General features: G+C 35.5%; 1 protein-coding gene and 1 pseudogene across 2 annotated transcripts; both read left to right on the top strand.

Moving 5' to 3' along the window:
- Positions 1–231: 231 nt before the first annotated feature.
- LOC125203997 (protein CDI pseudogene) lies at positions 232–1574 on the top strand (annotated as a pseudogene). Its single transcript, XR_016132454.1, has 2 exons — positions 232–395; positions 473–1574. The product of XR_016132454.1 is annotated as a protein CDI pseudogene (transcript).
- A 4230-nt stretch (positions 1575–5804) lies between these two features.
- On the top strand, positions 5805–9787 carry LOC125207710 (katanin p60 ATPase-containing subunit A1-like). Its single transcript, XM_048107174.2, has 7 exons — positions 5805–6154; positions 6414–6885; positions 7290–7487; positions 7750–7994; positions 8788–8946; positions 9046–9133; positions 9261–9787. The coding sequence occupies exons 1-7, from the start codon at positions 6033–6035 to the stop codon at positions 9540–9542; spliced, it is 1566 nt and encodes a 521-aa protein (XP_047963131.2). The 5' UTR covers positions 5805–6032; the 3' UTR covers positions 9543–9787.
- Positions 9788–14116: the final 4329 nt, after the last annotated feature.

Here is a 14116-nt window from a genome sequence, read left to right as displayed (position 1 = left end):
TTTTTGTTGTTGAGAGAAAGTAGAGAGTATGGAATTGGATGCCAATAGTATTTTTTTTGGTTTCGAATAAATCGGAAATTCAAGATCTACTTAACATAAAAAAAGATTAAAAATAAAAACTATAAATAAACTAATAAATGAAAAATAAGTAAGAATCTAAAAAGGAAAGGCGCTCACACACCGACATCCTTTTGTGGTGAAGAAATGCTGAAACGCGCTTTCTCTTATAATCTCTCTCCCTCTGTTTTCGTACTTGAATTTCTGTGATCCTAATCAATGAAAACGACGTTGCCACCTCTGCCCTTTTCTGCTTCGCATTGCCATTATTAAGTCCTTTCATCACTCGCTATGCTGTCTTCCCCTGTTTCCCCCCAATCCCAGATCTGCTGAGCTAGGTACATTGCTTGCTTTTGCTCTTGTTTACACCAATAAAAATGCGATCTTGATTGTAATTTTCAATCTTTTTCTGCAGCTTTGCTTGAACCAATGGCGGGTGCCGCGGATTTGCATTGCTCCAACGGCGTCGAGGTAAAGAATTCCGATCCCAATTCCGTGAATTCGAGTGAGATTCATCGAAATGGGAATGCCAAGGGTTTCAAGATTTTCGTAGGGTATGATCCTAGGGAAGACATTGCTTATGAGGTGTGCCGCTATTCTCTATTGAAGAGGGCTTCGATCCCTATTGAGATTTCCCCTATTAAGCAATCTGAGCTTCGTGAATTGGGGGTTTATTGGCGGGAGAGGGGGAAATTGGAGAGCACTGAGTTCTCATTTTCGCGTTTCTTGACGCCTTACCTAGCGAATTACGAGGGATGGGCCATGTTTATGGATTGTGACTTCTTGTACTTGGATGATATCAAGAAGCTGGTGGACTTGATCGATGACCGGTACGCGATCATGTGCGTGCAGCACGACTACACGCCTAAGGAGACCACGAAGATGGATGGCGCGGTGCAGACTGTGTATCCTAGGAAGAACTGGTCTTCCATGGTGTTGTACAATTGCGGCCACCCCAAGAATAGGAGCTTGACACCCGAGCTGGTGAATAAGGAGACGGGGGCGTTTCTCCACAGGTTTCAGTGGCTGGATGATGATGAGATTGGGGAGGTCCCGTTTGTGTGGAATTTCCTTGTTGGACACAACAGGGTTGTGGAGGGCGATGAGAGCACGTTCCCTAAGGCCATACATTACACGCTTGGTGGGCCGTGGTTTAAGGAGTGGAAGGATTGTGAGTTTGGTGATCTTTGGCTGAGTGAGTTGGAGGAGTACCAGAAGGGTGATGCGACGAAGGGAGATTAGGTCGATTGAGAGGTGATGGAGGTGATGATGTTCAATGTTAAGTTTGTTAACTAGTTGCATATCCTTGTAGATGTAATCATTCCCCTTTGTTGTGTTCATATCATTTGTTTGTGGTATTATAAAATCCGAGTTTTCGATAGATCAAAGAAAGCATTTGTGTGTGATGAGTAGTACTACTTGGACAAGAGAAGAGAACAGAGTGTTTTGTTCTTGTATTTTTGTATGTGTATTTGTGTATTCCTGCATCAATGATATCTTGTATTCATCTGCCAAAATTAGTCTCTGTCTGTTTCTTGGCTTGTAGTTTTGAGGTGTGGTTTCAAAGAGATGCATACAGAAATGTGCATTTATGTTTATAACTACAAATGGTGTGGACAAGTGCTCCATTTCTTTGGAAGATTCATATTTATGTGAAGGTGTGAAATTGGATAGCACCAATTTGTTGTTTGAGCATAAAGTGACAGATCATTTCATGTGCGCACATGGGTGCCAGTTTCATGTGATTTTGACATATTCAACCCACATTCTTACACATATCATTTCACCAAGATAACTCTTTTTCTTATTGCATAACTAGATAGATAAGTTCTCTCTCTTATGTGCCACACTTCCACAAGTGCCATGTCACATGTGCTAAGCAACGAGTGTAATGTGTCATGTTAGATGAAATGAAATCAAGAATTTATTAGCTATGTGATTCAATGAACAAGAATGTATTACTGGGATAAATGGACTCATGTGCTAATTGGGTTCTATCATTTTGGCAAACTGAAAGCAGATGTCAAGCCAGAGTCTCGAAGGTTATCTCGTTCCATTGCATGTAAGGGCCAGAGTCTCGAAGGTGTAACTCAGAGCTTTCTGAGTAAAATGTCTTTTGAATCAATTAAAAATTAAATTCAGACTTTCAGAAATTTTACAAATATAGTAGTATATTTATAAGCTGTGATATTTTAAATATAAAATGATAAAAATATTCTAAAAGTTTCCTAAATAATTGGGGGGCATGGCCACCACCACAATGTAGTCGATGGGACGGGTGTTGCATATCTATCTATGCGAATGAACCTAAATTTGAGCCACATACGAAATTTTAGTAATATCAATAAATAATGCAATGTGTCATCACATCACGATATCACTTCTCACGCGTATAATATGGTTTTCAAATTAAACTTATTTTTACATAATTTCAATTGCCTTTTTTACATTGTATAATAAGATTATAATTTCTGCTGAGGGATGATTATTGAATGAGAAAAAGAAGAAAAGAAAGCCAAGAACATAAACAATGATACTGATACATATAATCAGAAGAGAATTGATATTTAGAATGTTACAATATGTTGAATCATCAAAACTGGTGGAAATGTTACTATTTGTTTAAAAACCAGATCTGAAGTACAACCTAAAAGGAGCTGGCCTAATTGGCAAGGATGGGGTTGCGGCCCTCGTCGCCACTTGGGCCTTCAGCATAGAGGGTAGGGAGATATGCATCGTATGCTTGCAGGTAAGTCAAAAACCTGCGGTCGCAACATCAAGAAACTAACTAGTACTCCCTCCGTCCCATTTTAGGAGTCCCGGTTGAGTTCGGCACGAGTTTTAAAAAATAGAAAGGAAAATTGATAAAAAAAAGATAGTGGAATGTGAGTCCTACTTTTATATATTAGTTTTATAATAAAATGTGAATGGAAAAAGATGAGTGGAATGTGAGGCTTATTACCAATTATGGAATATTCCAACCGGGACTCCTAAAGTGGGATGGAGGGAGTACTACTTACAACGGTTGCATATTTCAAAATTTATCGTTCTACTAAAAAGCAACATTTAGATCTCGATTTCACCTCCTCATCGGACATTCCGGGTTTTCCATCAGCCCTCATGACAATCTCCGCCTGAAGACGCCTCAACAAGGAAGTAGTAGTCAGAGAGGCTGTGTAGTAGTAACATTTTCTAAATGATAAGAAGGGTGACTGGGGTCCTTAATCTTGATAACTACCCAGCTGCAAGATTAACTACTTCCAGCTGCAAAAATTTGCTACAACCACATTGCGCAACCATAATACTCCCTCCGTCCCATTAAGTATGAAACATTAATTTAGGAATCGGCACGTGATTTTTGTAGGGAACTTCCAGTAACTATGAACTATGAGATTTGTTTTTAAAACCACAAACTTTCATTTCGTTAGGATTTTCCCAACCGGACCCAAATAGCACATTTCCGACCCGAATAGCATAATTCAAAATGTTAAAGTTGTGTTTTGTTTATTCAAAAGTTTTCATTTGTTATGTAATAATTGTGATTGTATGTATTATTGTGCCAAATAGTATCTAATTAATCAATTTAGTGACAAATAGGATTACAATTGACATATAGCAACCCGGGTTTCATCGATGACCTGCCAGGGGAAAATCCTAACAAAATGAAAGTTTGTGGTTTTAAAAACAAATTTCATAGTTCATGAGAAAAACCGAAATTCTGGAAAAGATTTTGGTTTAAAAAGCCAAAAACCATTTTATGAATTATGATGCAAAGAGGTAGATCAATCTAGAACAATTAATTCTGAATAATTTTACATTTGATGCTCACGATTAATGAGCCCCTAATCATAAACTTATATCCTTCTTCATCATCTACCAAAAATCACTTTTGTAGGGAAATATCCATAGCTGAAGACAACAGATCAATCAAGCAATCAAATAGTACAAATCATCTATTGGCAATCGGAATTTTCCGTGGACTGAATCGGCGATTTGGGACACGATTTTTTATAATCAATTTTTCTTTTTCTTTCTTTTTTTTTTTCTGAATGTTAACAAGTGTTCATCGACAAACCATTCAAAATTTAGATTTCAATTATTATGTGGCTACACTTCAAGTAGTAAAGTTTAAACTTCAGAATTTAATTTTAGAATAAATTCTGTATAAAGAAAAGTGTTAGTAAGTTTTATTTATTGAAAAAAAATTTGCTTCTTTACTTTTAAATAAAAAAGAAATGCAATTTCTGGTAAGACATTATGATTTATATATTATATACTATTTTCTTTCAAATATCGATATCTTAGGTCTGTGACACATGAACAACTATAATAACTATGCTTCGCATCATAGGTCAATCTTGCTATATATTCAAACATAGTTCTAAAATCATTTTATTATCATTAAGTATTGAAGTTCTACATGCTTACAAAATTGAAAATCTGATGAAATTCGAGAAATATTTTACTAATAGTATATTCTACTTAAAAATATTCATATCAGTATGTTTTTTCTTTTCAGTATCGCCAAATTTAAAAAAATTACCGTTGCTTAAGTAAAGATTACATGGAATTAGATGCATGAATTCTTCTTCTTTTTTCCTTTCTAAAATTTAAATTACTGTCTACTTTTATCTTTTTCTTTGGAAGGACTGCTTTGAGCACCACTTATTATTTGGGCCATATTTATTTATGTCACGTTGGAAATGGCCCTACTTACTTTATAACAATGGGCTCCATTTGAATTTAACGTTGCAGTTCACGATTCTAAAATTGGATTTAAATTCGTCATACTAATATACTTTTTTCTCCTTAAAATTCCAAATTTAAGATAATATTTATCATAATAAACAATCGAAAAAGTTGAAAATCATATTATTTATACATGATACAAATTTCATGGGTTAAAGCCTATATATGTCAATATTGCTTGGGCCAAATTTAAAAAAAAGGGTTTCCAAAAAGACAGGACAATCACTCATTGTGTTTCATTTCAAAATTGAATTTTTTTTTTTATTAAATCAAGTACTCCCTTCATCCCACAAAGATAGTCCCACTTTGACCCGATACAGATTTTAAGAAATATAATGAAAAGTGAGTTGAAAAAGTTAGTGAAATGTGGGTCCTACTTTTATATATTACTCCCTCCGTCCCACTTAAGATGACACGTTTTCCTTTTTAGTTTGTCCCAACTAAGATGACACATTTCCTTTTTTGGAAACTTTATCTCTCCAATTAATAACTCAACCACTTTTTCTCACTCTTATTAAAATATTCATCATTCTTTCTCTCTCTATTTTAATACTTACACCCACCTTCTTTCTCTTCAATTAAACACTTTAACCAATAGCTCCTAAAACCCCGTGCCGGCCAAGGAATTTGTCATCTTAGTCGGGACGAAAAATGTGAGTAAGAATGAGTTAGTGCAATATGGGGTCTACTACCAAAAATGATAAAAAGTGAAATGAGATAAACTTTGTGGGACGGACGAAAATGGAAAAATGGGACAATTTTTATGGGACGGAAGGAGTAATTGTTTTGAATTTAATGATTTTCTCACGATATGTTTTACCTCATAATTGTAGAAAACAAATTACATCAATTTTCTAATTCAACTTTCTCTCAGATTTTGTATTTTTTCACCATTTTTTTATTCATGTAGAGGGGACTTAAAGATATTAATATAAAATATAAAAATGTCGCAATAAATAATTTTTTAAAATCAAAGGGCCGAAGTGTAATTATCCTCCTTCTCCCTTTCTTCTCAGTCGACCGTTTAAACGTCGCCGTCGCCCCCCAATTTCCATGGCACCAAATTTGAATCCTTCACCATATATACGTATCCGTTGCGTTTCATTTCACCAACCTTTGGGTTTCTTCTTCCTCTTCATCTTTAAGATTTTGATTTCTTGATTTCAGCTCACTGTTCAAACCCTAATTTAGCAAGTCCTGTTCGATTCATTTTGAGAGAGAGTAAAATGGTAGGTGCTTCTCTGTCTGGATTGCAAGATCATGTGAAGTTAGCGAGAGAGTACGCAGTGGAAGGCCTCTACGACACTGCTGTTATCTTCTTCGATGGCGCAATTGCTCAGATCAACAAGTAAATTACCTTTTATTTTCCTTATTTTGTGTGGCGAATTTGTGCTTTCCCCGTTCCCTGTCTGTTCGAATTGCTGTTCTTTATAATTTAGGTTGATTCAGAGCTGTAGGCGTGCTAGAAAAACGAGAATGGGAAATTAAAGAAGTGGTGGATTATGTTAGTTATTTGTGACTGTGTTTTGTGGGAGAAATTTAGTTCACAAATCAATTCACCATTTTAGCAGCATTGTCATTTTGAGATTATTGTTTTTTTGTTTTAGGCATTTGAATACGGTTGATGATCCATTGCTTCGTTCAAAGTGGATGAATGTAAAAAAGGCCATATCAGAAGAAACAGAGGTAGTGAAACAGTTAGATGCTGAGAAAAGGTCATTTAAGGAAGTTCATGTCGGTAGACGGCCTAATTCTCCTCCTATTTCGACCAAATCCTCGTTTGTTTTCCAACCGCTGGATGAGTATCCTACGTCTTCTGGTGCCCCTATGGATGACCATGACCCTGATGTGTGGAGGCCGCCTAGTCGAGATCCTACAGGTAGGAGACCTACAAGAAGCGGTCAAGTGGGAATGAGGAAGTCGCCACAAGATGGAGCTTGGGCTCGTGGGGGTTCAGCAAAAGCAGCTCCACGGGGAGGTAGGACAGGTGCTTCTAGTAAGGTCAACACTGGAGTCCGAGCATCAAGTACTGGAAAGAAAGGCTCTGTCAAGTCTAACACTGGGAAATCAGATTCTGTAGTAAGTTAACGGTGCTAGAAGCTGTAGTTGTTTTCTCCATGTGCTTGTTAACTGTGGGACGTAGGAATATTAATATTTGGACACTTTTGCTCTGTCATGGTTTGTTATTTAAGAGACCAACTAATTACAACTAGGGATAAGTGTGATCTTTAAAAACTAAGCTTATTTCTCCTTCTGAATGTAATATAATTACTAGACACCGCTTTACATTATACTTTCTGCTAATTTGAGTATTCCTGCGGACATTAAATCTGATCTGTATAGAAAAGGAAATTATCTGGTGTTTGACAAATTGCTAATGATAAACTGTTATTTCATAATTTTGGCTTTTTGAGGATTGTTTTGAATCCACTATTCATCCATATAATTCTTGTGATTCGTATTAATTTTGGTAAAATTTTCAGAATGGGGATGCTGAAGAGGGAAAACCCAAAAAAGTACAATATGAAGGGCCTGATGCCGACTTGGCAGCTATGCTTGAAAGGGATGTCTTGGATTCCAGTCCTGGCGTTAGATGGGATGATGTGGCTGGGCTAAGTGAAGCAAAAAGACTTCTAGAGGAAGCTGTGGTGCTTCCCCTGTGGATGCCAGAATATTTCCAGGTATCTGTTATTGGTCGAAGATAAATGATTCTACATTCTTATCATGTTCATAGTAGCCTTTACTTGTTCATCATACTTCTAGCAAGCTTATCATGTCTAACGCTATTCTGGTTTTGCTGCAGTTGCTAAATATAGATATTAGCTCTATTATCACTTATCATGTCTAACGTTATTCTGGTTTTGCTGCAGTTGCTTAATATAGATGTTAGCTCTATTATCATTTATTACTATATAGTATTATCTAAAAGTTATGTTCTTGCAGGGAATCCGCAGGCCGTGGAAAGGTGTCCTCATGTTTGGCCCCCCAGGTACTGGAAAAACTCTCCTTGCAAAAGCAGTCGCAACTGAGTGCGGGACAACTTTTTTCAATGTTTCTTCTGCGACCTTGGCTTCAAAATGGCGCGGAGAAAGTGAAAGAATGGTTCGGTGTTTATTTGATCTGGCACGAGCTCATGCTCCAAGTACCATATTTATAGATGAAATAGATTCTCTCTGCAATTCTCGTGGGTAAGAAACAAATTACTTCATTACATTTCTTTTCAAGAGATAACAAGAGGCTCTTTTAGTATCACGTGAATTGGTCTAAGAATTCACATGTGTTTGCAAACATTTAGGGGATGTTTGGTTTCGGTCATGCTAAACAGTCATTTCCCTGAAAGAGTTCGCAACTTCGCATTTGTTTCTTCACTCCTGCAAATTACCAATTCAAATCTCTTTTACTTATATGACAAAAAATGATGTCCATGCTGCATTATCAGCTTTTATGTCAGTGGTCTATCACAGCTCACCAAAAAGCTACATGTAACAGTAGATGAAGCCTTACCTGACTCCAGTAACCAAACTAAAAAAAACTTGTGTTTTAAACCAGTCCCGTCACAGCCAATGTGCTTGTTAACTGATCTGGGGTTTATGTATTATGAAATACTCCCTCCATCCCATAATAGATGTCACACTTTCCTTTTTAGTTTGTCCCACAAAAGATGTCACATTTCCTTTTTTGGAAAAAATTTATCTCTCACATGAATATAAATATATTATTTTCTCTCTCCACCTAACAGACAAAACAACATCTCCTAAAATCTCGTGCCATTCTCCAACTATGCCATCTATTATGAGACGGAGGGAGTGCCTTTTCTACGAGCTGGTTCTTATATATGACACGAGAAAGTCTGTATGTCTGCATTGTCTTTATTGTAATGGTTTCCTCTAAGTAGAGTTCATAGTTGTATGCATCCAATAGTTGGCTCACAAAATGTTTAGTTTTGAGCCCCTTGATTTATGAGATTTTTCCATTTTCTAGGGCTTCTGGGGAACATGAGTCATCCAGAAGGGTGAAGTCTGAACTTCTAGTTCAAGTAGATGGTGTCAATGCTTCCTCAACTAATGAAGACGGTACACGCAAGATTGTGATGGTTTTAGCAGCTACGAATTTTCCTTGGGATATAGATGAAGCACTGAGGTTAGGCTGTGTTTTCATTTTCATCCAGAGTTAAATTTCCCTCTATGATTCTAATTTAATATTACTCGTTGCCTCATGATATTTCCGTAACGAATGCAGGAGACGGTTGGAGAAAAGAATTTACATCCCTTTACCTAATTTTGAAAGTCGCAAAGAGCTGATACGGATAAATTTGAAAACTGTACAGGTAACATCTTATTGATCTTTCAGCAATGTGGTCATTAATTCTCATTCATTTTGTAGCATGTGGACTTATGCAACATACTGTTCTGTGATTTTCTGATCTTATAATCCATATGGTTTACACAACTCAGGTAGCTCCAGATGTAGATATTGATGATGTTGCCCGTCGCACAGAGGGATACAGTGGAGATGATCTAACAAATGTCTGTCGTGATGCTTCACTGAACGGCATGAGGCGCAAGATAGCAGGCAAGACGCGCGATGAGATCAAGAACATGGCCAAGGACGATATTTCAAACGATCCGATTGCAATGTGTGACTTTCTAGAAGCCATCACAAAGGTTCAGCCTAGTGTTTCAGCAGCTGACATTGAGAAACATGAGAAGTGGTTTGCCGATTTTGGATCAGCTTAACTGAGTCTCGTGTTATATCGGTACAATTCATCCCGTTGTCTCTCCCCCTTGTAGGTTTTGGTGCTTCGTATGCTTGGTTTTCGACTATCACTCCGAGTTGGAGCAAACCATACCTCCTGGATTTTTATTTCCTATAGCATGGTTGAGTTGTTTGTGTATTGAGATTTGAGAAGCTTCTCACAACGTTGTGTTCTTTGTATTCTTAAAATATCTACAAATGATAAAAATCTATATTGTTCTTTGTATTCACAAATCTATCAGCATTTTCTCCAATTATGTGTTTGTTGGATGACTTATTTTTTTCTTTTGAGTTGGAACATATCTTCTATTAACTCCTAATTAATAGATTTATTTTTGAGACTTTAGACTAGGCAAACATTTGGTATAGAAGTGTATATAGTAGTTATAAAAGTAACTACTATACTATACATACAAAAATATGGTCTCGTATTTGCCTTTTGCATACACTTGCAGATTGCCAAATTCAATTTTTTTTTTCATTACCACACATTTAGTCCAATTTGGGCCTATGAATTGATGATTTAACTATGTTTACTCGTGAACATAAAAATTGAAGTAATTTGCCTTTTGGTCTCGTATAAAAGTAACTACAAAACTCTATAATGAAGTAATTTGAATATACTTACAAATATATGGTCTCGTATTTGCCTTTTGCATACCTTTGCAGATTGCCAAATTCAAATTTTCTTTTCATTACCACACATTTAGTCATGAATTGATGATTTGAGGGCATCCGCATCGCGTCTCGATGCGGTCCCTATCTCGTCTCGGAGAGACGAGCTGGCATCGAAACGGCGATGTGGGATGCATCTCGTCGCCATCTTGTCGCGCGTCTCACGCGGAAGAGCAACGAGACGAGCCATCTCGCCACGCGTCTTGGCGACGTGGCGTGCTCCGGTTCGTGCGTGACGCCCACTCGCGGGCCGGCGAGTGGGCGTTGTTTATATCCGTTTAAAATGTCTTTTTTTGTTTTTTTTTTAATTCAGAAAAATTTGAAAATAAAAAATATAAGAATAAAAATATTGTAATTTTCAATTTTTGTATTTTTCAATATTGTAATAAAAATCAAAAATTAAAAAATAAAAATCAAAAATAAAAATACTCCGTAGGATTTCAATTATATATTTTTCGTATTTTCGGAAGTTGTAATTTTCATGGTTTTTAATGATTTAATGAATTATTAGTATTAATTTAATATTTCAATGAAATATTAATTCAATTTGTTGGAAATAAATATAAAACATGAAATTGAATGAATAGTTAATGGATGAGATTATTAAGAGATGAAGGGATACAAGTGTTGTCTCTTAGTTAAGAGATGGGGCGAAAAATACAATGAGACCCATGAATAGTAAAGAAATGAGAGGATTAAGAGATGGATAAGAGATATAAATGTGGATGGCCTGACTATATTTATTCGTGAATATATTATACACCGTAGATGTGATTTTATTTTGAAAGAACGAGAAGATTGAAAAAATTGAACCTTATTAAGTCAATTAAAGTATGTGTTGAAGTAGTCTGGGAGGATATTTTTAAAACTTTTGTATAAAGATGTGAAAATATATATCCTTGATTTTCTCATTTGAATTTTTTGGTCAAATTTTTAATGATGTAAGAATTTGGACGCTCGTTTGATTAATTAATGTAATGGAATTTCATTTCTCCTCGGCCATTTTTTTTAACTTAATTAATTACACAGTACTTTTAAATAATTTTATTTTTAGTTGAAAGAAAAAAACACATTCAACTAATAAACTTATTAAAAGAGGTGGAAGTTAAAAGAAAAAAAAAACACTTTCAACTAATAAAACTAGATAAAAAGGTGGAATATAATGTATATTTCACTAACACTATTTTCCGTTTATAAAATACTGTTAAAATTTATATTGAATAAAATAAGATATTTATTTATGGATGGATGAATTATATCATATCAAAAGTAGATAAATATAACTTAATTCAGTTGAAGATGATGAATGTATATGCCCTCTCGTAATTTGCATTGTGTCAGCAATAACCCTTCGTATTCCTTTAGGGATGGGAATTTAAGCCTAACAAGTCAGATACCTCGAAACTCATGTAAGATAGTAACTAAATAAAATATTAATTATTTGTGTATTTTAATTGTATAATTGTAAATGAATATACATAGCCCCCCTTATTCTTGGCATGTTTTTGTTAATCGTGCTACCCTACAAAATCCTACTTTTTCTCTTGTCTGGATTGCAGCAGTATAAATTAATGGTTTTAACTTTTAGTTATGTCAATTAATATCTATGGTTTTATTTGAATATATTGTAATTCTTGTACTCCCTCCGTCCATGAATAGGAGTCTCGGTCACTTTTTTACACCCATTTTATAAAAATGATAGTACTCCCTCCGTCCGCCATTAGGAGTCTCATTCATAGGCGGCACGGATTTTAAGAAATATTAAGAAAAGTGAGTAAAAAAAAAGTTAGTGAAATAAGGGTCTCACTTGTATATATTAGTTTTAAATGAAAGATGAGTGGAATGAGTTAATGGAAGGTGCGACTTTATTACTACCATTTATGGTAAAAGTGAATCGGGACTCCTATTCGTGGACGGACTAAAAAGGAAAAATGGGACTTCTATTCGTGGACGGAGGGAGTAATAAATAGTTAAAGTGTAGAAATGGTAAAGTAAGAGAGAGAATAATGTAGTCAAGAGTCTTGTCTACATTATTCTCTCTCTTACTTTACTTTTTCTATACTTTAACTATTTATTATCATTTTTATAAAATGAGTGCGCAAAAGTGACCGGGACTCCTAATGGCGGACGGAGGGAGTAAGTTGTAACGCATAAGAGGGGTTGTGATTGCTGATCTATGAATGGGACTCTTAAGAGTCGGATATATATATAGTAAAAGTTCAGAATTGTAGGGATCAGCTTAGGGTCGGATTCACTAATTACCAAGACCTCTTTGTTCTTCATTAAGGGAGCTCAGTCAAACTCCAACCACGCGACTGATAAGTATACAAGTTACACAAAAGAAGCCCTCACAACTATTACAATCGTAGTAACAAGTTCTATCTAGGGTTCTTGAGTAACCTTGACTTCTTGGAGTACCTACACACTCAAGAAACTTGTTAGATTCACAACACAAGATCCTTTCGGATCAAATACAAGTAAATCACACAAAGAGAGAGACAATACAGAATAGATCACAACATATGGCTCAGAGCTCTCCACATAGCCAAGATCTATTATACTAGAAACCAAATCCAAGGGAGTAACGCTGAATCAACTGGAGTCTACCCTCGCACCGTCGATACCTTCACCACATCACTCCTTTCCATCGGATTAGGTCACTGAAACCCCTTAGATCAGAAACCCTCGTTCTCACACCACAAGCAACCGAAGCAGTTGCTTTCCTACCACTCAACACTTGGATGTTCACACAAGAATCGTGAATAACCCCAAAGAATTAACTGGAGAAGCAATCGGAGAAGTAGAGAGAAATCAGAGAGTAGTGAGAGAGAGAAGTATCGAATAAATGAGCAAACCAACCGGCTCACACATCTCATAGCCACACATCTCACAAACCCTCCATCCAACGGTCAGGAGACATCATCCGAGTGAGAGGGACACATGGCAGTGATCCAGCTACTCTCACTTAAGAGATTGGGCTTCTGGGCTTGGCCCAATAATATTAACAGCCCAGACACAAATAAACCAAGCCCAAAGAATAGAGGCCACATTAATTCAACAAGAATATTAGTATATTTCAAAAAATTATTTTTGAAAAATAAATTACATGTTCATATGATTACCCACATCATAAAATATTTCAAAAAAAAAAAAATTCATTTATGAATAACAACGAACATTGTCCCTTTCGTTTTACCACTAAATATTGTTCATCTCTTGTACTATTTCGAATTTGTAAAATGACTAAGGCAGAAAAAAACGATCAGTATTGAAGAAAATATATCTAATCCATATTAATATTTCCTAATTTATGGCTTCTTCAAATATAACCACCGATATTATTACATCAATGACTAATATGCCCTTGGTCCAAATTTTTCAAAATTTTAATCTAATGGATCATTTTTAGTCCTTATCACTCCAAGAAAAAAAAACGGATAAGAAGTTTTTTTAATACAAATAAAGATGCTAATTTGTGTTTTTAAGTAAGCCACCAAGCTTCAAAAACTGTCCTATTTTTTAATGTCCCAACTAAAATTAGAGGACATATATGAAGTGTACTAACAAAATATGAATACTCTTTTTTGCGTTTTAAATTGCAGTTAATTTTTTAAATTTTCCAATGCAAGTAGTTACTTTTTTATTTTGTGTCCTTAAAAGATTAGTTTTTTCGTAGCGAAAGGAATGTGCATATAATGCAATTACGTTTGTGTGTGTGTATTAAAAATCATGTCACTATGTGCATATAATAGTGTTTAATAAACAGCTATTTTTCTATAAAAAAAAACCTTAGCCCATTCTTCCCAGTGAAGCACTTATTCCATATTTCTCTAGAAAGTTGTTCTGTCATTTTGCATTTGCACAACATCAGAGTATGTCG

This window comes from Salvia hispanica, chromosome 6 (assembly GCF_029641045.1).
Source record: "Salvia hispanica isolate PSC_SH4W2 chromosome 6, Shi_PSC_v1, whole genome shotgun sequence".
NCBI lineage: Eukaryota > Viridiplantae > Streptophyta > Magnoliopsida > Lamiales > Lamiaceae > Salvia > Salvia hispanica.
This window is presented reverse-complemented; position numbering and strand designations above follow the sequence as displayed.

Bases quoted from the DNA above. Each gene is read 5' to 3' on its own strand.
- LOC125207710 (XM_048107174.2), top strand. From the start codon at position 6,033: ATGGTAGGTGCTTCTCTGTCTGGATTGCAAGATCATGTGAAGTTAGCG. The intron at 7,488-7,749 runs GTATCTGTTATT...ATGTTCTTGCAG, and splicing joins GGATGCCAGAATATTTCCAG to GGAATCCGCAGGCCGTGGAA. The intron at 8,947-9,045 runs GTTAGGCTGTGT...TAACGAATGCAG, and splicing joins GATATAGATGAAGCACTGAG to GAGACGGTTGGAGAAAAGAA.